Consider the following 24,651-nt stretch of genomic DNA (forward strand, 5'->3'; position numbering starts at 1 on the left):
TGAATACGGATTGTTTTACCCATGGACAATTTTATGTTGCATGTTCAAAAGTCGGTAAACCTGACAATCTATTTATATGCACAGACAATGGGACATCGAAGAATGTTGTATATTCGCAAGTTTTACGTAGTTAAAAACATATATATGTAGTTAAAAATATCTATATTCACAGGTGGGACACAGGGACACAACTACAATGGCGCGTAACTAATATGGTGCGTAACGACTTACGCGCACGGGGGGCCCCCACCAACTAGGTGTTGGGGTGGCGCGAAGCACCACCCGAACAGCTAGTCTATATATATAAAAATAAGTTATTTGTGTACTGACGTCATGTTTGTCGACTGTCGACTGACGTCATGTTTGTCGACTGACAACATTATAAGGATTGAGCATTATGCCGTAACCGCGCAGTTAGATGAAAATCAACCTGGACAGCGAGAGTCAAAACGTATCAAAACTGAAAATGATAGTGATGATGATTGGATTTGGGATTGTGACTTGGATAAGGTCATCAATGCCTACCAGACTTCAGTTAAAAACACAAAGGTTCGGTTCGGCGATATGTATTTCATAGTGACGAAAGACAAGCCAAGGTAAAACGAACCAAACAACTTGAAAGTGATACCGATGATAAAAAAAACGACGTTGAAAGGACTATCGTTTCCCAGTTGCAACATGTTTTCCACAAAAATAATAATTTAGTGCTTCTGTTCAAAACAGCAATCGAATTGATGCCTACTGATACGCAACTATCAACGAAGTGGCAATCGTTATGGTCGGTGATCAGTTCTAACGCGAAACAATCAGTTGACAAGAATTGCTTAAACTCATCGATGCTACGATGCCCTACAATATCCTATCATTTTTTGGATGGAGCCGATGGCTATCACTTTAATATTAAATTGATAAATCCAGCCACTAACAAAGAAATGGATAAGAAATGCAGCACAATTAAATATTATGCCTATTGATTAATGATTCGTCATTTATTACATTTACATATAATCCATCTTGGGATTAGATACAACAGCTTTTACATCCTGGACAATTGCCGGTTCATAGACATGGCATTACGGCCCGTGTCTTCCGGCAAAAGTTGTTCTCCTTCATCTCCTACAGAGTAATGGGAGAAATACAAATCGCAAATGGCCGAGAATATACTCCACCGAATACGGCTAGGAAGGTCAGATATGACCTTGGACTTTACAACAGAAATTTATAACTGCACTTTAGTTATGATTGAAGATTTTTTGCTTATCTATTGCAAACAAACTTCTCAAGTCTTTATAAGGGGAAGGGAGTGTACTTGAGCCTCAGAAAGTTCATTTTTATGCGCCAAATTCCTAACTCTCCTTGAGTCCACCCCCCTCTCTAGTTAGTATTTGAAAGGGTGCATTTTTTCACGGATTATTATCAGTCTCAAAGCATTGTTAAACGAATATTTAACTTCAACATAAAAAATGAATGTTGAAGGAGGCAGTAGGAGTCTCCTTCGCATTTAGGAGAGCCTTGGAGGCGCAGTCTTAGAATTTGAAGGTACATCTGAAGTTCCAGCTCTGCAATTTTTGGTACTGAAATCAGTTACTTCTCTGTTTCCTAGATTAAATCTGCAGCCCAACGACATCTAGGTGCACCAAGTTCTATGAGTACTGCAGCTATTAAACATTTATTTCAAGGGCGTACACTGGAATATGTCCTGACAAGGAAATAATTGAAAGGAGAAGCTACAACAACAAAAAGAAACAAGAACAAAAGCAAGTCAATAAATATAAAAATAATGTAGATTATCTGGAAAATCATAGCAAACTTGTACAACTAAGCCACGCGTATATATTAGACTTAATATAAAAGAAGTGCTATGAAAAGACCACACAGTGCGTCTGTTGATTCAGGGTTGAAGGCTTTTGCTAGTCATCAGGTAGCCTTTGGTTCAACTCCCATACCAGCAGCGAGTAATTTGAGCAATTTTATTTTATTTAGTAAATTAAAATCCCAGGATTTGTAGTTTTATATAGGCTACACCCTGGATTCAGCAATGATTGCCGAATACGCAGCGCTGGTGGTCAATTTGTATATATATATATATATATATATATATATATATATATATATATATATATATATATATATATATATATATATATATATATATATATATATATATATATATATATATGTATATATATATATATATATATATATATATATATATATATATATATATATATATATATATATATATATATATATATATATATATATATATATATATATATATATATATATATATATATATATATATATATTGATATTTTGACTGACAAATTCATGTTTGGGAACATGCTGAGAAGAAGGTTCTCATGCTGAGAACCTTCTCTGAGTCACCTTCTCAGTAGGGCCCCACCCCAGGCCACTCAGCGCGTCCTCAGGTGGCGGATAGGGGAAAGCCTTGCAGATATGCAGGGTACCTCCGGTTGATAGAGGCGTGGACCAAGGGGGGACCCAGCCCCTGGGGGTCCCAAAACATAACTGGGATACCCTCGCCTGGGGGACATAAATTCAGGCGGAGGAGGAAGAAGGCCCCTCTGATGTAGACTGAGCTGGGCCCACCGGCGTGTGGACAAATCCCGTCAGCTTCAAACCTTCTCCCAACAATGGGTAAAATCGTATGGTATGGCAGACTATCATCGTGGGAGGATCCTCTTCAGGAGGACAACTGCGAAAGGGTGGATGATTCAGCGACGGACAACGGCCTCTGCAAGTTGACGGAGAGGAGTGGCTTACCGCCGTCTCCTAACCAGCCTTGAAACCTCTCCTTTTAACAAATGAATTAAGGGCTCTATAAATCAAAGCAGAATTACTACCGCGTCCGGGGAAACCGACGAACCTAGCAATTTGATGATGATGACGATGATGGTGAGTGGAAGTAATATTGAACATACTACCGCGTACGGGGAAGCCGACAAACATGCTACCGCGTACGGGGAAACCGACGAACATGCTACCGCGTACGGGGAAACCGACGATCATAATAGGCCTATGACGACCCCAAACCTATGACGACCAAAGAAAGATATGCTCATCGTCATGGGCGACTTCAACGCTATCACGGGCAACGATCAGACTGATCGGAGAGATGTAATGGGACCGCATGGCCACGGCAGACTGAACGGAAGAGGTGAAAGGCTAATTAGTTTCTGTAGAGAAAACGAACTGTATATAACTAACACCGCCTTTAAACACAGACACCGCCGTAAGGTCACCTGGAGATCCCCCGACGGAGTAACTGAAAACATGATAGACTATGTGCTGATATCTAAACGCTGGAAGTCCTCAATAATGGATACGGTATCCCTTCCTGGTGCGGACTTTGATTCAGATCACTCACTCCTCATGTCCAAACTCAAGCTAAGATTGAATCGACTCCCTAAGACGACAAGAATCCCTAGATTCCGGACAGAGCTGCTTCGCGACCCCATAAAAAAAGGCGCCTATACCACCAACCTATCGTCAAAATTCCGAGCTATCCTGGAGAAATTCCTTTCTCTTACTACCATCGAAGAGATTGATCAACTGACTGAGCATGCAATTCCTGCAGTTTTGGAGACAGCAAATGATGTCCTCGGGAGGAAAACGAAAGACGAAAAGCCATGGATTACTGAAGAAATAATCCAACTATGTAACCAAAAGCGTCTCTGCAACAACAAAGCTGACCCATGCAGCCGAGACACCTATAAATATCTCAAAAGGAGAATCGAACGGGAAGTCCGAAAGGCCTTGCGTAACCATGTTACCGAGAAATGCAAGGAATGCGAAACCCAGATTAGGAACGGAAACAGTCAGAAACTCTTCAAAACAGTTCATGAACTGTCTAGCAGGAAAGATCCCACCTCCACAGCAATCCTAGACAAACAAAAAAATCCCATCAACGACGTAAAAATGAAGCTCGAACCATGGAAGGAATATTTTGAAGATAAATTAAATCCGCAGATCATTGCCGATCCCAGCATCCTAAAGTCCTTCCCCATTAATGATCGAGAACCTCCACCACCACTCTTAAAATCAGAAACTGAGGCAGCGATAAGATCTCTGAAACGAGGGAAGGCCCCAGGACCGGACGGTATCACTGCTGAACTAATTAACATTGACTCAGAGGACGTCGTCGAATTGTACCACAAAGTTGTGTCAGCCGCATGGTCAACGGGCCACCTCCCACAGCTATGGTGTAAGGCAGCAGTGGTCCCAATCCACAAAAAAGGCTCAAGAAGAGAGTGTGAGAACTACCGCCCGATCAGCTTGACCAGTCATCAAGCTAGAATACTGACCAAAACTCTCCTACGTAGAATCCAAGCAATTACAACCTCCGTTCTGGGTGAATACCAAGCTGGCTTCCGACCTGAACGATCGACCATTGACCAAATCTTCACCGTTCGCCAGCTCATGGAACGCTTTGTCGAGTTCAACAGAGACCTATATCATCTCTTTATTGACTTTCAGCAAGCCTTCGATTTAATCTGGAGGAAAGGTCTGTGGCACATCCTAAGACATTACGGTATCCCCGACCAAATCTTCACGATTATTGAGAATATATAAAGCCAATCCAGAAGCCGGATACTCACCACTGATGAACTCTCTGATGAATTCTCAACATCCTCGGGAGTTTTGCAAGGATGTATTCTGTCGCCCCACCTGTTCAACCTGTTTCTTCATGCCATACTGTCACTGATACCAGACGAACATGGAGCCAAAATAGGTGGAGTCCTAGTAAACAAGCTCGCCTATGCTGACGAAATTGACCAGCTCTCTACAACGGCTGCTGATATCCAAAGACAAGCAGACTATCTCAACGAAGCCACAAAAACTTTTGGGGTGCAAATTAACGCCAAAAAAACGAAAGTTATGGTCACGTCACGCCAAAAACAAGCAGCTACTCCTTCCATAATGATTGACGGCCAGCCAGTTGAAACGGTCGACCAATTCGTCTACCTGGGCAGTCTCCTCACAGCGGACAATTGTCACACCTCCGACATCAAACGCCGCCTAGCTCTTGCTAGCTCCAGTTTTAAAAGGCTCACAAATATCTGGAAATGCCGAAACCTGTCGAACCAGCTGAAAGTCCAACTTTTCAACAGCCTGATTGTGCCAATTGCTATATATGGGTGTGAGACCTGGACCTTGAAGATCGAAAATGAGCGCAACCTACTGGTATTCGAGATGAGATGTCTCCGTCGCATCGCAAGAATCACCTACACTGAACATGTGACCAATGAGGAGGTGCGAAGACGGCTGAAGTCCCCCGACACAATCCTAAATAAAATCAAACGACAACAACTGCGATGGCTCGGGCATGTCAAGAGAATGGACCACGACCGTTTACCAAAAATCTCCCTCGAAGGAACCATGTACGGATCTCGACCACGAGGAACACCTAGCAAGAGGTGGATTGAAAACTTTGACCGAAAGCGCATCGTTGAGTTGACTCGAACTGCACACGATAGAACAACGTACCGAGCCCTAGTTCACGCCCTGTCAAAAGAAGTGGCCCCAAAACGTTCCGCGAGGATGGACGGGACTTAAGTAAGTAAGTAAGTAAGTATATACATATATATATATATATATATATATATATATATATATATATATATATATATATATATATATATATATATATATATATATATATATATATATATATATATATATATATATATATAGATATATATATATAAATATATATTTATTTTCGGTAAAAAGAAATCCCGGGTTTAATAGTAAGAAAGATTACAGAGGGTTGAATCGTACGAAACGGTAAAGTTTACAATAAGAATGACATGAAAAGATTGTCAGGTGTGTCTGTACATCCAGCGTTTGAAGGTCTGGCTTCTCACCAGTGAATCTTGGGTTTAACTCAAATGTCAACAATTATTTTTTTATGTAATCTTTTGTACTTAGTTAGTTAAAGTCATGGGCTTTGTTTGTGGCCTTATGTATACTCTGGGCTCATTTATGCTTGTAGAATGTGCATAGCTGATGGTCAGTTTGTGGATTAGTTATGTGCTTATTTTATTACCGTATAAAAATATTCAGGCTTTAATTGTAAGAAAGACGACAGAAAGTCAACTTGAGAGGCCCTTCAGATAGAAAAAGAGGCGGGATTTAACTTTCTTAACCTTAGAAACAGATACAAGTTTAAAAAGTGACATTTTCGACCGCCTCTATCCTCTACAAGAAATATTAACAAGATATTTGACAATAATTGCAACAATTACTGCTTTGTGTGCTTTTTATTACGGATATTAATGTGTCAAAAACATAAATTGAGTATAGCAAAATAATTATTTCTATTTATTTAACCAATTTCTAGTAATTTATAAAAGAATTATATTAAGAAGAAAATATAAAAGAAGATAAGAAGAGAAAATAAAGAAAATTGACGTCAGTATTTATAACTATCGCTATACTTTTCATCGTAAAAAACCTATAAGATGGGCTATTGGTAAGTTGTTTGTTAATATTAATATCAAACGGTTAGTGTTAACGAACTATAAGTAAGGACCGGCCCAGCTCAATAGTAATCGAAACTCTAAAAAACGCAATTTTGATACCAACAGAAATATGAAAAGAATGGACTTAGTATATAAGATATAAGATTATGCTTATTATGCTGATTTCAAATATATAAGTTGTATTAGGTTTACTTTTACCAGTTAACGGCTACGAGCCTGAGAAAATTCACGTGATTTTCGATAAAGCGGGAATCACCCCCTAAAAGGTATAGAATCTTAATGAAAATCACATCATCAGATTCAGCGTATCAGAAAACCCAACTATAGTGATTTCAAGCTCCTATTTGCAAAAATGTGGAATTTTGTATTTTTTGCTGGAAGAAAGATCAGGGATGGATGTTTATTTGTTTTTTTTTCCGGGGGTGATCGTATCGACCCATTGGTCCTAGAATAGCGTGAGCAGGCTTATTCTAATGGGAATTAGAAGCTCTATTGCCACTTTTAAGTGACTTAAAAGATTGGAGCAGAGCTAGGCCCCCTCCCCACCCCTTTTCCCCCAAAATTGTTTGATCAAAATTTTGAGACAGCCATTTTGTTTATCATAGTTGAAAGACCCGATAACTACGCCGTTGGATATAAAATATGAACCCCCACAATCCTAGGGGAAATGTCTTTAGGTTATTGGGAAGCATAAGCATGTATACATTTTAGGTTAGGGGGGGGGGTGAATTTTCCGTTCAGGGTTTTCAACGGGAGAATTTTCCATGAGGAGGGAAGTTTCCAGGGATTGAACTTTTCAGCAGAAATTACTCAGTGGAATTTGTAAGAATTTCTATAAAAAAATTTCTTGCATGTCTTGCTTTCTCTTTTTTGTCTCAGTTTTACGCGTGGAGTTGTTAAGGATAATTGTCCTGGGTAAATTTCCACCGGGATTGAATTATCTAGAGGATATGAACATGCGGAGGGTATTTGTGCGGAGGTAGAGCCATATTTCCTGGGATTATATAAAAAATAATAAGAAATTAAATAAAAAAAACAAGGTTTTTTCAACTGAAAGTAAGGAGCAACACTAAAACGTAAAACGAACAGATATTATTACGTATATGAATAGGATGGCCTCCTCCTCAGCACCTCAGTTATTACACTAAAGTTTAAACTTTGTCCCAGTTCTTTAGGAACGGCTCCTTAAACAAAAGAGTTGTTTAATTAGATCAATAAAAAACTATTTTTAAAAGTACTAACAAACTTTAGCGGGAAGAGAGAAGTTTTGAGGAGGAGGCAATCCTCTTCATAAACGTAATAATTTCTACTCTTTTAAGTTTTAATATTGCTCCTTACTTTGGTTAAAATTTTTTTTTTATCTATCCAAAAGAAATATCCAAGGTTAAAACTGAGCTTATTACAAAGTTAAAAGTCAAGTTTTTGTCGACTTATTTGAAAATTAAATTTAAAACTAAAAAGTTTTCTTCGACTGAAAGTAATGCGCAACATCAAAACTTAAAAAGGACATAAATTATCACGTATTTGAGGGGGTTGCCCCCTCATCAATACTTTACTCTTTACGTTAAATTTTTTTAGAACTTTTTAAAAAGCCAATTATTCAAATTAAACGGTTCTTGTGTTTCAGGAGTCACTCTTAAAGAATTGGAATAAAAAGTAAAACTTTAGCACAAAGAGCAAGGTATTGAGGAGGGGACCCCCTCATATACTTAATAATTTCTGTTCGTTTTTAATTTTGATATTGCTCCTTGCTTTCAGTTGAAAAAAACTTTTAATTTAATTTCTGATCCTTTTTAAATAATACCGTGAAATCCTGCTCTCCACCATGAAAAACTTCTTTCCCCCATGAAAAATCCCTCCTTGGAAATTTCTCCCCGCGTAAAATACCTTCTCCCAGCTTTCAGGAAAATTCCCCACAGACAATTCCATTATAGTTGATATTTTTATTGCGGACAATTCTGAGGGAAAAATTTTTCTTATCACACTTTTATTTGAAAAAGATCCATGTCTGATTGTTTTTAAAATTATGACAGAAATCCCCTCCTCCGTGGAAAAGTTTCCCCACAAATATTTAAAATACTATACGCAAACAACGGACAAATTTCATGAATTACATACCTTTCCCAATGGGCTTTGGGAGGTGAAGTTGTTCCCGAAGTCATAGATACTCTTCAACTATGCTGAACAAAATGACCATCTCAAAATTTTGATTGGGCTACTTTGAGGAAAATAGGGGATGGTAGGAGCGTTAGCTGCCCTCTAGTCATTTTTGTGAACTAAAAAGGACGCTAGAACTTTTAATTTCTATTCGAATGAGCCCTTTCACGATACTCTAGAGATATTGGTTTGGTGTAATAACCCCTGGGAAAAAACACAAAACAAACCAATAAATATGCATCTGCGATCTTTCTCCTGGCAAAAGAAAAGAAAAAACAAAAAGCAAAATTCCGCTTTTTTGCAGATGGGAGCTTGAAACTTCTACAATAGAGTTCTTGGATACGCTGAGTCTTATGGTGTGATTTTTATTCACATTTTTTTTAGTTTTAGGAGGTGTTTCCCCTCCCCCTATTTTCAAAAACCAATCAAATTTTCTCAGGCTCGTAGTTTTTAATGGGCAACACTAAACTTAATGAATCTTATATATTTGGAATCAGCATAATAAGTAAGTTCTTTTGGTATATCTATTTATATCAAAATTTGTTGCTTAGAGTTTCGGTTACTATTGAGCTGCGTCACTCTTTACTTTTACCACGAACTGTTTGATTACGTCGATATTGCATTGATATGACCTATAGGTTGCACATTATCGAAGTTTATTAAGTACAGAAATTGGAATGATTGTGATTCCTTACATCTTATTTTTCTGTAGTGCTGGTCCTGGTCGGAATTCAAAAGTTCAATTGAGTAATTTATCATGACCATTTTGGGTATGATATCAAACAGTTCGTGGTAAAGAACTGTAGTAAGGAGCGACCCGGCTCAATAGTAACCAAAACTCTAAAAAATGGAATTTTTGTACCAATAGCTACATCAAAAGAATTGCATTTTAATGCTGATTTTAAATACATAAGTTTCATCAAGTTTAGTCTTACCCATTAAAAGTTAAGAGCCTGAGAAAATTTGCGTTATTTAGAAAATAGAGGGAAACACCCCCTAAAAGTCATAGAATCTTAACGAAAATCACACCATCAGATTCAGCGTATCAGAGAACCTCACTGTAGAAGTTTCAAGCTCATATCTACAAAAATGTGGAATTTTATATTTTTTGCCAGAAGGCAGATCACGGATGCGTGTTTATTTGTTTGTTTTTTTGTTTTGTTTTTTTCCCAGGGGTGATCGTATCGACCCAGTTGTCCTAGAATGTTGCGAGAGAGCTCTTTCTAACGAAAATGGAAAGTTCTAGTGCCCTTTTTAAGTGACTAAAAAAATTGGAGGGCATCCAGTCCCCCTCCCACGCTAATTATTTTCCCAAAGTTAACGGATCAAAATTCTGAGATAGCCATTTTATTCAACGTAGTCTAAAAACCTTATAACTATGTCTTTGGGGACGACTTACTCCCTCACAGTCCCCGTGGGAGGGGCTACAAGTTACAAATTTTGACCAGTGCTTACATATCGTAATGCTTATTAGGAAGTGTACAGGCGTTTTCAGGAGGATTTTCCGGTTGGAGGCAAGGGTTGAGAAGAGGGGGATATGCTGGGGGAACTTTCCATCGAGGAATTTGTCATGGGGGAAGAAAATTCCCATGAAGGGAGCTCAGGATATACTAGCATTACTAAAAAAAACAATGAAAAAATAAATATGAAAAAGATTTTTTTTCAGCTGGAAGTAAGCAGCAGCATTAAAACTTAACACGAACAGAAATTATTACCCATATGAGGGGCTCACCTCCTCCTAATACCTCGCTCTTTACGCTAAAGTATTTTTAGTAATTTCAACTATTTATTCTGCGGCTTTTGTGATTCAGGGGTCATTCTTAATGAATTGGGACACAATTTAAGCTTTAGTGTAAAGAGCGAGGTACTGACGAGGGGGCGAACCCCCTCATATATGTAATAAAAACATGAGAATACAAAAGTTCTTTACGTAAGCTAATTTATAAGTTACGTATATCTTTTACTTATAAAAAGATTCGTAAAAAACTAAAAGTTTTAGTTGCCTTTTTAATTAGCCGAAAATTGGAGGGCAACTAGGCTTCCTCCCCCGCTCTTTTTTTCTCAAAATCATTCGATCAAAATTATGAGAAAGCCATTTAGCCAAAAAAATAAATATACAAATTTTGTTTTAATTATTCCTCTGCGGAGAACCAAAATCAAAACATGCATTAATTCAAAAACGTTCAGAAATTAAATTTAAAGAAACAAGTTTTTTAAATGAAAGTAAGGAGCGACCTTAAAACTTAAAACGAACAGAAATTACTCCATATATGAAAGGGGCTTTTCCTTCTCAACGCCCCGCTCTTTACGCTAAAGTTTTTTACTGTTTTAAAATGTAGAGTTAAGAGAAAGAGTCAAACTTTAGCGTAAAGAGCTGGGCGTTGAGAAGGAAAAGCCCCTTTCATATATAGAGTAATTTCTGTTCGTTTTAAGTTTTAAGATCGCTCCTTACTTTCATTTAAAAAACTTGTTTCTTTTTTATTTAATTAATAGTAAACTTGAGTTCATTTTGTTGTGAGGTTTGTGCTGCCGATGAGGATGTGTGATTTTTACTATTTGTTTTATTATTTATTTAGTCCTGTATTATTTTTCGCGTATTTTTGCCACCCCCTTGGACAAGTGTTTTACTTCTTGGGGTGGCTGTTAACACTTTTTTTTAAATTAAAAAATTTTATTCTAGAATTCTGACACATTTTGAAAAAGCAGCTATAAATGCTTTTCGAGTTAAATTTCCAAAATCTACGTTGTCGGGATGTTTCTTTCAATTTTAACAGACTATCATAAGAAAAGTTCAATAGTCGGGCCTCAAGTAAGTGTTGGAAAATTACGACAATTTTAATATCCTCGTCAAAAGTATCTTAGCCTTAGCTTTTGTTCTAATTTGTAATTTTTGTTCTATTATTGTAAATGAGAGTTCGATGAACTCTGTGGCCATTTCCTCCAAGTTGATAATTACGATTCTGTCTTGAGTTACTTCAATGATACCTACGTACTTGGCATTCAATTTCCAAACCAGGGGGTTGCATTGCTAAAATTTTTACCAGTCTGCTGGAACCACACTGAAAGCACGCTGAATTTTGTGGCGAAAACTACAAATACCACGGAGGGTTTCCACAATGCCCTTAATAGGATGTTTCGCTGCGATCATCCAAGTCTTTGGAAGCTCTTTGATGAATCAACGTGTGACATTGCTATTCAACGTATGGTGGCATCATAGGTTGCTCAACAGCAGGGTCAGAAAGATTCAAAATATAAAATACTTGCTTAATGACTTTCAAGACGCATTCAAACATATCCTCAGGAAGAAAAAAAATGAGATACTTGAAAGCAATTGCTCATATGCAAGGGTAAAAAGATGCTTTGAATGTAAAATTATATACAAAGACGTATTTTTCCATTAACTTTTTGTGGATTTTCCCCCAAGGAGAGTATTGTTGACTTTAGGAATATATCACCCTTTTATCCCAGTGCCTGTGTGTCCCCCAGTGCTTGTGGTCAGACCGAAGCTTAAATAAATTTAGAAAATAGAAACATAAATAATTTTTAAGAATTTTATAAAAAACAGCAAAAAAAAAATCGAAGTGCCCAAACACATTTTGCTCTCTTGACTCGAGTTTTTCCCTCTTAGAACCAAGTTTTGCTCTTCAGAAAACTTGCACTAACTGCAATTGTCTGTTTTTTGCTCCTTTTTAAAAGAATATATTAAAAATCCTTAACCAGACAAAAGTTGAAACAGATCTGAGCTATGTGGTGATTAAGTTGATGGTTGTTGAGATATGTGGGGATTGAAATACGCAGTGGTTGAGATATTTGGTGGTTGAATTTTAGATAGTTGAGTTGAGGGTGGTTGAGCTGTTTGGTGATTGAATTTAATGTATTTGAGTTATGAGGTAGTTGAGTTGAAGGGGTTGAGGTGTTTGGTGGTTAAGTTATGGTGGTTGAAAGGACGGTGATTGAGTTATGTGGGAACAAATCAAGATTTTACATTAAATGTAGAAAAGTTACTCAGATCATAGATTTCTTGGAAGCTTTGCAGACTTCTTTCCTACTCCGTGTTTGGTATGGACATGGACTAAACATTGAAACTCTACCAGACAGATATATGCATTTTGACCTTATAGGTGGTGGAGAAGGCTAAAAGATTTTTTTTCTCTGGGAGTGAGGTTTATTAATTAAACAGGCAAAGGCGACATTTAAAGATGTTAGTTCTCAATCTTTAATGAGGCTTCCCCAAAAACATCAGAAAAAATTATCATTCACTATCCTACCGTGCTTGCTAGTGCAATACAGAATTACAGCCCTAATAAAATAAGACATTACAATACCTGCGAGTCCTGCGAGCCCGGCAAGACCTGCTAATCCTTTCTTCTTATTGAGGTGAGCCTTTACCAGCTGAAGGAAAGATAGAGGAGACGCTGTAGCACACTGATGCAGTGCTATTCCAAGCATCACAAAAACCTGGAAGTATACGATTAAGGCGATAAGCAAGTTCTATAGTAACCGGTGACTTGCAAGTTAAAATACCTAAATTACTTTGTGTGGAATAAGTAACTGGGCATGTAGCCACCTTTGTTATTGCCCCATTTCCCAAAAGTAACTATGATTTTAAGGCCTTATTTCCCTGATATATACAAATAACTTTAATTTTACAAAATTCTTACTGCATAATCTTATCAGGTTAAGAATAGGAGAAGAAAAGAAATGACATTTCTTTTCTTCTTTGAACTAGTACGATTTAGAATTATCAACGATTAAAACTAGTACGATTTAGGCTTATCGAAATTATCTAAGCATGCTATTCATCCCAAGAACCTTTCAATTGAGCTATATTAATTTTCAATTTCACACGAGTAGTTTAATCATATTTAGCAGGGGATTTTACGAGTCAAAAGTGATTGGAGGGCAACAAGCCACCCGTCACACTATTTTTTCCCCAAACGCATCTTATCAAAATTTTGGTATAAACATTTTGCTCAAAGCAGTCCTAAGGTCAAATAACTGTGCTCCTAGATTTGACAACCCCCCTTCCAGCCCCGGGGCAAGGGTGGTAAGCTACGCGAGTTACCCATTGTTAGGATATAAGGTCCTTATGGGAATGCTGGTTGAATAAACTTTAAAGGGGTCTCATTTGATTGGAAATTGAAAGTTCAGTGCTCTTTTATAAGATTTAGCCTACTTTTTTTTACCAGTTGCTGCCGAATGAGTTGTTACTCACAAAAGAATTTTAGTCCGTATTCAGGACTTTTCCAGGGGAGGTATACAAAACTTTGGAAAACGTATAAAAATGTATTTTAATGCATTTTTTTTACGTTTTTACAAGTCAAACAAACATTTCCTCCCTTCATTGAGCCTTCAGGTAAATGCAGGATCAGTTCTAAAAAAAGGGCAAAGGGGGAGTGGGAGGTAAACACTGATATTTAACTTCTCTTGATTTCTATTAGTATTTGACTAAAAACCACATTTCAATGCCCTAATTGTCTGACTTTCCCTGATCTTTCAGATTAATATAGAACGAGGATTTGGGGAGAGGGTAGGAGTTATTTTCTCTTATCTTTCTTTATTTAGAATAGCCCTAAATAAGGGTGCTGTCGGGTAATACCTTCCTTTTTATCATAGAAAAAAGTATATGACATCTATTTTAAAGGTTCGTTTCACTAAACTGATTTGCTTTGCATTTTATAAAATTTTATGCGCATAAACATTTATGTGCATAAACTATTGTGAATGAGGTCATTTTGGCGCGGGGGTATGCCCCCCCTGAAGCAGTGGTAGATTTGTGATTGGGACCCCTTGCTCTGGTTTGGGTTGGGACGAAAGTTACGTTTTTGTAATTGGTTTTCTATAGTTGAGTTTTTAATAAGTTTTTAATTATTAAGCCTATTTCTTTTTGCAAACAAGTTTGAAACAAAGTTTTGGTTACTTTGTGCGGTCTCTGTTAAATTGTACTAATGACAGGATACTGCCAAAAAGTATTTAAGGTTTATCAAGGGAATCTGCAGATATATCCAAGTGTGCATAAACTATTGTGAATGAGGTCATTTTGTAGGCGGGGGGGGGGAGATTCCTCAAAGTGAACACTCTAATACCTAACTTTCATTGATCTTTCAGATATAAATAAAAAAAACGAGTTTTTTTACCTGAAAGTAAGGAGCGACATTAAAACTTAAAACGCACAGAAATTACTTCGTATATGAAAGAGGCTGCTTCCACATCAACGCCCCGCTCTTTACGCTAAAGTTTTTTACTGTTTTAAAAAGAAGAATTGAGAGAAAGAGTCAAACTTGAAATTACATAAAAAGTTTCATAAAATATGAAATTTACTCCGTATATGAAATGGGTTGTCCCCTCCACAATCCCTCGCTCTTTACGCTAAAGCTTTTAACTGTATTAAAAAGCAGAATTGTGGCAAAGAGTCAAACTTTAGCGTAAAGAGCGAGGGATTGCGGAGGGGACAACCCATTTCATATACGGAGTAAATTTCATATTTTATGAAACTTTTTATGTAATTTCAAGTTTGACTCTTTCTCTCAATTCTTCTTTTTAAAACAGTAAAAAACTTTAGCGTAAAGAGCGGGGCGTTGATGTGGAAGCAGCCTCTTTCATATACGAAGTAATTTCTGTGCGTTTTAAGTTTTAATGTCACTCCTTACTTTCAGTTAAAAAAACTCGTTTTTTTTTATTTAATTTCTGAACGTTTTTGAATCAATGCATGTTTTGATTTTGGCTCTCCGCAGAGAAATAATCAAAATGAAAATTGCATATTTTTTGGGGGGGGCTAAATGGCTTTCTCATAATTTTGATCGAATGATTTTGAGAAAAAAAGAGCGGGGGCGAAGCCTAGTTGCCCTCCGATTTTTTGGTTAATTAAAAAGGCAACTAGAACTTTTAATTTTTTACGAATCTTTTTATTGGTAAAAGATTTACGTAACTTATAAATTAGCTTACGTAAAGAACTTTTGTATTCTCATGTTTTTATTACATATATGAGGGGATTCGCCCCATCGTCAGTACCTCGCTCTTTACACTAAAGCTTAAATTTTATCCCAATTCATTAAGAATGACCCCTGAATCACAAAAGCCGTAGAATAAATAGTTGAAATTATTAAAAATACTTTAGCGTAAAGAGCTAGGTATCATAAGGAGGTGAGCCCCTTATATGGGTAATAATTTCTGTTTGTTTTAAGTTTTATTGCTGTTCCTTACTTCCAGCAGAAAAAGCTTTTTCACATTTATTTTTTAATTTTTTTTAAATAATGCTAGTAAATCCTGCTCTCCCTTCATGGAAGTTTTCTTCTCCCATGACAAATTCTCGATGGAAAGTTCCCCCAGCATATCCCCCTCTTCTCAACCCCTCCCCCCAACCAAAAAAATCCTCCTGAAAACGCCTGTATACTTCCCAATAACCATTACTATATGTAAGCACAGGTCAAAGTTTGTAACTTGTTGCACCTCCCACGGGGACTGTGGGGGAGTAAGTCGTCCCCAAAGACATAGTTATAAGGTTTTTCGACTACGCTGAATAAAATGGCTATCTCAGAATTTTGATCCGTTGACTATGGGAAAATAATTAGCGTGGGAGGGGGCCTAGGTGCCCTCCAATTTTTTTGGTCACTTAAAAAGGGCACTAGAACTTTTCATTTCCGTTAGAATGAGCCCTCTTGGAACATTCTAGGACAACTGGGTCGATACGATCACCCCTGGGAAAAAAAAACAAAAAACAAAAAAACAAATAAACACGCATCCGTGATCTGCCTTCTGGCAAAAAATGCAAAATTCCATATTTTTGTAGATAGGAGCTCGAAACTTCTACAATAGGGTTCTCTGATACGCTGAATTTGATGGTGTGATTTTCGTTAATATTCTATGACTTTTAGGGGGTGTTTCCCCCTATTTTCTAAAATAACGCAAATTTTCTCAGGCTCGTAACTTTTGATGGGTAAGACTAAACTTGATGAAACTTATATATTTAAAACCAGCATTAAAATGCGATTCTTTTGATATAGCTATTGGTATCAAAATTCCATTTTTTAGAGTTTTGGTTACTATTGAGCCGGGTCGCTCCTTACTACAGTTCGTTACCACGAACTGTTTGAAATATAGAATTAATTTTGGGGAAAGGGGAGGTGGTAGAAATTGAATCCTACTCCCTCTTGATTCCTGGGAGTGTTTTTGTCTACGCCTTTGCTATTGGTGCTAGGGAATGGGATAATAATGCCCTTCCTAATGTGACTAGTACAAAAAAAGATGTTAACTTGCTAACCGGGACAATGGTGGAAAACGCAAAGCGAGTCATCATGAGTTCTGATAGAAAATTTGCTGGGGGAGGGTGGCAAGTGGATTTTGGTTTTCAGCAATTTTAAATGGTAAGATTTCCCTTTTCCTATCTACATACAATGTTCCAATGTATTTAAACAGATGTATACAATATGTCACTAGGCGTTTACTCCCCCAGAAAATAACCCATCCCCTCGGAATATACTTCCCCCGGAAACACCTCCTCCCTGAAAAATAGCCCCCGAAAAAACCCACAATCGGAAAATACCCCCTAGGAAAAAACCCCCTGGAAAATACCCTCTCCCCTCGCAGAAAATAGGGTTTTCCGAATTTGAGAGTTTATTTGAGTTGTATTTTTTAGTTTAGTTGAGAAGTACTAAGGAAAATGAAAAAAAGAGGAATTTATACACCATAAGTATCTTAACATTAAAAAAAAAAACGCAATTCAATTTTTGTATACCATTTCATCAAAAATAATCTGAATGAACTTGATCAGTACTAGGACACTACTACTCCCTTACGCCTCAACACTAATAATAAAGGTGTAGACTGAAATTATTCGTGGGGACTAAGAAGAACTAGACAACAAGTCACAAACAATCATTTAGTTTTCATCTGAAAGAATCGATGTGGCTTAGAGGATTAGGTCATTGAAATATACTCGTTTGGGTATCTTACTCCCCTCCTCCCTACACAAAGATCTACCAATTCTTCTTAATAATAGTAATAATAATTCTTAATAATAATAATAATAATAATAATAATAATAATAATAATAATAATAATAATAATAATAATAATAATAATAATAATAATAATAATAATAATAATAACAATAATATTAATCCCTAGGTCCATTACCAGGATTTCGTTTGGGGGGACACAAAAACCGTTAAAAATGCATCAGAAATGTGAAATTAATATCTTTCTCAGTGGTATATCCAAGGGGGTGCGGGGGGTGTGCTCCCCTGAAGCAGTGGTAGATTTGTGATTGGGACCCCTTGCTCTGGTTTGGGTTGGGACGAAAGTTACGTTTTTGTAATTGGTTTTCTATAGTTGAGTTTTTAATAAGTTTTTAATTATTAAGCCTGTTTCTTTTTGCAAACAAGTTTGAAACAAAGTTTTGGTTACTTTGTGCGGTCTCTGTTAAATTTTACTAATGACAGGATACTGCCAAAAAGTATTTAAGGTTTATCAAGGGAATTTGTCCGTATTACCAAAAAAGGCAACTGGTAGGCGAAAATCTTCATTTCGTATTAACAGGGAGGGGAAATTAAAAATCATAACTTCTTTATGCTGTTGAAATGACATTTCACGATTTTGCTGTCACAATAGGGCTGAAAAGCAAAATATTTACTTCTCTTTACTAATATTTACTTTCTCTTTGTTTTCGAGTCTTGCTATTGCACTGAGGTGCTATCCTGTTATGACAGGATACTGCCAAAAAGTATTTAAGGTTTATCAAGGGAATCTGTCCGTATTACCAAAAAAGGCAACTGGTAGGCGAAAATCTTCAATTCGTATTAACAGGGAGGGGAAATTAAAAATCATAACTTCTTTATGCTGTTGAAATGACATTTCAGGATTTTGCTGTCACAATAGGGCTGAAAAGCAGAATATTTACTTCTCTTTACTGTCAAATATTTGTTTTCGAGTCTTGCTATTGCATGAGGTGAAAAAATTGATATCATTACTTTTTTTGGATGTCTGTTTTGGTTTTTTGGGTTTGATTTGTATAATAGAAAGTAAATGTATGAGAAGTGCAAAAATTATTAATTTAAGTTTTGGATTTTGGTGAGCAAATGGTGACCATTTTACTGCCTATTTTAAACAAATTAAAGCTCTACATTATATGACATATCATGAGTCCAAATACTCTTTTAAAGGTCCGAGTAATCGTTTAAGAAGAACATATTTTTGAATATATATATATATATATATATATATATATATATATATATATATATATATATATATATATATATATATATATATATATATATATATATATATATATATATATATATATATATATGTGTGTGTGTGTATTTATTGCAACAAAAATAACTTACGAATTTATTAAGATCCATTTCGTTGACCGGATCTGGTGAACTTTGTACACTTACGCAATTAAGAGTACACCTCTTTTGCCTCTTGCAAAGTATTGCTCTGGAGCAAGTCTATCCAATCCCAAACATCATTTCGCCTTTAGCCAAGAACCTTGCGTGTAACGGTATTTTTGATGTAAAGGTATAAAATCTGGTGACCTCGTACCTTATTTATTGCAAAGGTCAGCAACCAGGTTTGTGGATTTAAGACTGTTTTGTCTGCTTCAGTATTTTTGTCTATTGTCTACGTCATAAGCACTACCACTATGAAATTTGACAAGTTTATGATAGAACGTTCTGATCCTCTCTCTTTTACCGACGTGTGCGAAATTTGTTTTGAACACAGAGGGTTATCAAAAATTCACACAACCCTTCCCCACCCAAAAAAGGAAAGTTAGATTTTAACTTGGGAAAATTATTAGGCTATATGGGGTTCTGACGTTTAAATTCGGCCTCAAGGTCTGTCATGGTATGTGCCTAGTCTCACGTTTGTTGTAACCTTAAGCGATGGTGTTTAGTCAATATTTAGTAAAATTGGCTTTTTTCGTGTTTCTACTTTGAAATGAACCATATTTTTGAAGCAAACATTATTGTGTTCAGGTTAATTATTATTTTCAAAAAGGAATTAACAATATTTTCTATGAAAAACAGACATTGCCTGTAGCAATTGCTATTTTAAGGTCCGGTAAACAGTGTTTAATTAAAAGCCACGGTATTTAGAACGCTTTCCTTCATCTCAATTTATTCTTGTCTCATGAAAATGTTTAACGCTCTTTGCATTTTATGTGTTTTAGTAATATTTCTCACCCTAGTAATATTTTTCGTAGGAAATCCTAGTGGTGTGAGTAAGATTTTTCGTCTTGTTGTTGTCTAACTGAGGTTGAACTTGAAGGATTTTTCGATGATTTAAAAAAAAAAGTTGAAGTTTACTTTTAACCAAAAATAAAGTTAAATAATGTATTTCTATTGTACTATAGCTCATATATTGAGTAACATTTTTTGCCTTTCTGTGTAAAAAATTTTTCTTTGCTTCTTACGTCACTAAAACCAAAGACAGGAATAAAGTTTTCAAACATATTCTTTAAGCATTGACAGTACAGAAAAATGCATCCAATTATCAGGAATTAAATCTAGGGAAGTCACAAAGATTTCATATTAGAAAATTTTATGAAAAAAAAGCAACACCAATCAAAGGCATTTTCGTTCAGTTAACATATTTTTTTACTATTTCTCATCAAATTATAAATATCAACAATTTATGACACACACACACACACACACACACACACACACACACACACACACACACACACACACACACACACACACACACACACACACACACACACACACACACACACACACACACACACACACACACACACACACACACACACACACACACACACACACACACACACACACACACACACACACACACACACACACACACACACACACACACACACACACACACACACACACACACACACACACACACACACACACACACACACACACACACACACACACACACACACACACACACACACACACACACACACACACACACACACACACACACACACACACACACACACACACACACACACACACACACACACACACACACACACACACACACACACACACACACACACACACACACACACACACACACACACACACACACACACACACACACACACACACACACACACACACACACACACACACACACACACACACACACACACACACACACACACACACACACACACACACACACACACACACACACACACACACACACACACACACACACACACACACACACACACACACACACACACACACACACACACACACACACACACACACACACACACACACACACACACACACACACACACACACACACACACACACACACACACACACACACACACACACACACACACACACACACACACACACACACACACACACACACACACACACACACACACACACACACACACACACACACACACACACACACACACACACACACACACACACACACACACACACACACACACACACACACACACACACACACACACACACACACACACACACACACACACACACACACACACACACACACACACACACACACACACACACACACACACACACACACACACACACACACACACACACACACACACACACACACACACACACACACACACACACACACACACACACACACACACACACACACACACACACACACACACACACACACACACACACACACACACACACACACACACACACACACACACACACACACACACACACACACACACACACACACACACACACACACACACACACACACACACACACACACACACACACACACACACACACACACACACACACACACACACACACACACACACACACACACACACACACACACACACACACACACACACACACACACACACACACACACACACACACACACACACACACACACACACACACACACACACACACACACACACACACACACACACACACACACACACACACACACACACACACACACACACACACACACACACACACACACACACACACACACACACACACACACACACACACACACACACACACACACACACACACACACACACACACACACACACACACACACACACACACACACACACACACACACACACACACACACACACACACACACACACACACACACACACACACACACACACACACACACACACACACACACACACACACACACACACACACACACACACACACACACACACACACACACACACACACACACACACACACACACACACACACACAACGCACACACACGCACGCACACACACACACAAACACACACACACACCAAATAATATTCCATTTGAACAGAAAGACCATCTTTTGCTACCACAAATGACCAACATAAATTGTTTTAATATTTCTGATTATGTAAGAGAATAAGTACATCTGTTTTTTCCGCCATTTAAATCGAAAGATTTCAGTCATACAAGCAAATCAGGAGGCTATTGTACGGAACTCATCATGGATCAAAATGTTTCTCTGGGATAATGTGGGATTTATGGGGGATAGGTGATAGACGTGAAGTTTATTTTCATGAAATAAAATCCATGAGCGAATACAATGAAATTAATACAATTTCATGAATGAAATTTCATGAATACATGAAATTCATGAGCGAATACAAAATCTAATAGAGCAAAATTAAAAGGATAAAAAAAGATTACTAATACTACTACTACTAATAATTCACTGCAGCACCAAGCCGCCTGAGGCCAACACAGCTACGGACGCTCCTCCTCCAACCTAATCTATTCAAGGCCTCCCGCTTTACATCCTCCCAGGAAATTCCCATTTCCTTCAAATCTTTATTTACGACATCCTCCCAACCCAGACAAGGACGACCTGATTTCCGTGTAGCACCAGACGGCTGGTCAAAAAGGACAATCTTCGGCAATCTGTCACCCTTCACCCGCAGAACGTGGCCTAGCCATCTCAACCTTTCCTTCATTTTAGCCCTAGAAAGCAGGATTGAACCACATTTTTCGTACAGCCTACTGTTTGAAATACGGTCAGTCAGCCGGGTACCCAGAACAATCTGTAGGCAATTTATCTGGAAAACATCTAATAAATTTTCATCTGCTTTTCTGAGCGCCTATGCTTCAGAGCCATATTTAACCACTATCATCACTGTAGCTTCCAGTATTCTAATCTTGGTTTGCAGAATTATCTTTCTATTCTTCCAAACTTTTTTTAACTGTGAAAAAAATACCCTGAGCCTTAGCTATTCTACTTTTAACATCTTCACTGCTCCCACCGTCTTTACTAATAATACTACCAAGGTAAGTAAAGCTGCCAACCTGATCGATCTTTTCGTTATCCAACGTCACCTTTTCATCTTCACTTATTCCTAGTGACTTAGTCGTCTTCACATTAATTTTCAAGCCTATTCTAGCATCCTGAAGTTGCAAAACCTCTAAAAATTCATTCATTTTGCTCACACTTTCACCGAATATGCTTAAATCATTAACATAATCTAAGTCCAGGAGCGTTTTTCCTCCCCATTTGATTCCGTGGTCTCCAATCGCCTTTCCTGTGCTCCTTAAGACGAACTCCATCAAAATGATCCATATGAGGGGGGATAGAACACAGCCCTGCTTAACTCCTGATTTAATACAAAACGAGTTCCTAACCTCATTTCCTACCTTTAACCGCAGCAATATTATAGCACAAATCACTTTAATGTATTTTTCTGGTATACCATACAATGATAAGACCTTTGCTAACGCTCTTCTATCAACAGAATCGAAAGCTTGCTCATAATCGATAAAACCGAGGACCAAAGGTGTTTGACAAGAAGTGACTTCTCAATCATTAACCTAAGAGTGAAAACTTGGTCGACACATCCTCTACCTTTTCTAAAACCGCACTGTTCTTCCCTTGAAACTTTGTCTACAGCATCTCTCAGTCTAAAAAGTACCATATTACACATTAATTTGCTATCTACAGAGACCAGACTAATGCCTCGATAACTACGACACTCACTCTTGTCACCTTTCTTATACAGCGGTTTAATTCAGGTTTTATAAAATCATTAGGTACTTTCCCTTTTTCAAAAATCATGTTCATAATCTTCAGCAGCTTATTCCTAATCTCAGAGCCACCATATTTAAGAAACTCATTTATCACACTATCAGCACCTGGAGCCTTATTATTTTTTAATCCTTTTAGTATTGTCGCTAATTCTTCCTCACTAAACCAATCTTCCTTCACATCTATTACGTGAATACCATGTATGTGACCAAACACCGCATTGGTTATAACTAGGTTGTTATACCTACAAAATTGCAAAAGTCTATAGCCATTACTGTTTTCTTTTCCTACACCAAATTTACCTAGGCTAGGATACCATCTATCCCTATTTCTACCAACCTGGGCATTAAAATCTCCTAGCAAAAACACCATATTTCTACCTAGTACCCTGTCTATTTGCTCCTGTAACTGTAAGTAAAATTCATCTGAGTCACTAGTATCTCCATCAGTTGGTTCAACAGGGGCATATACTACTATATCTGATACCCTGAACTTTTTAGTCATAAAATGAGCAATTAGTATTCTAGTTATTAGTATTAGTTATTAATACCTTCCCAGCCTAAACAAGACTTAGCAGCTTCCCTATTCATCATGAGCCCTACTCTCTGTCTATGTACCCCATCATTCCTGCCTGAGTAAACAAATTCTACGTCACCTAATTGCATGCTTCCTACCCATGGGATATGAGTTTCTGAAACACCTAGTAAATCCAGTTCAAACCGTCTGAATTCGTCAGTCAAAATGTCGATGGGATAGTCATTTTTTAACGTCATAGCATTTCCAAGTTCCAATTTTCACGTTCTTTAAATCTTTGAAATTATTTTGGGGTCAGGAAAAGCAATGATCCCGGATACCAGTGCAGGACGGGGACCAACATATCTTCTTAAGTCTACACCGAAGCGCTTAAGCTGGCTTAGAAC

General features: G+C 37.4%; 1 protein-coding gene across 4 annotated transcripts in view; it reads right to left on the minus strand.

Annotated features, from left to right (window-relative positions):
- LOC136029294 (uncharacterized) overlaps nt 1-24,651 on the minus strand; it is a 49,210-nt gene that overhangs the window by 2,619 nt on the left and 21,940 nt on the right. For 3 of the 4 annotated variants that reach the window (XM_065707553.1, XM_065707555.1, XM_065707554.1), the window contains exon 2: nt 12,992-13,124. In XM_065707553.1, coding sequence (XP_065563625.1) covers nt 12,992-13,124 — 133 coding nt within the window. Of the gene's footprint in view, nt 1-12,991; nt 13,125-19,012; nt 19,167-24,651 lie in introns of those variants that run through there. The other variant, XM_065707552.1, reaches the window with a different exon arrangement.

Source organism: Artemia franciscana, chromosome 7 (assembly GCF_032884065.1).
Source record: "Artemia franciscana chromosome 7, ASM3288406v1, whole genome shotgun sequence".
Lineage (NCBI taxonomy): Eukaryota > Metazoa > Arthropoda > Branchiopoda > Anostraca > Artemiidae > Artemia > Artemia franciscana.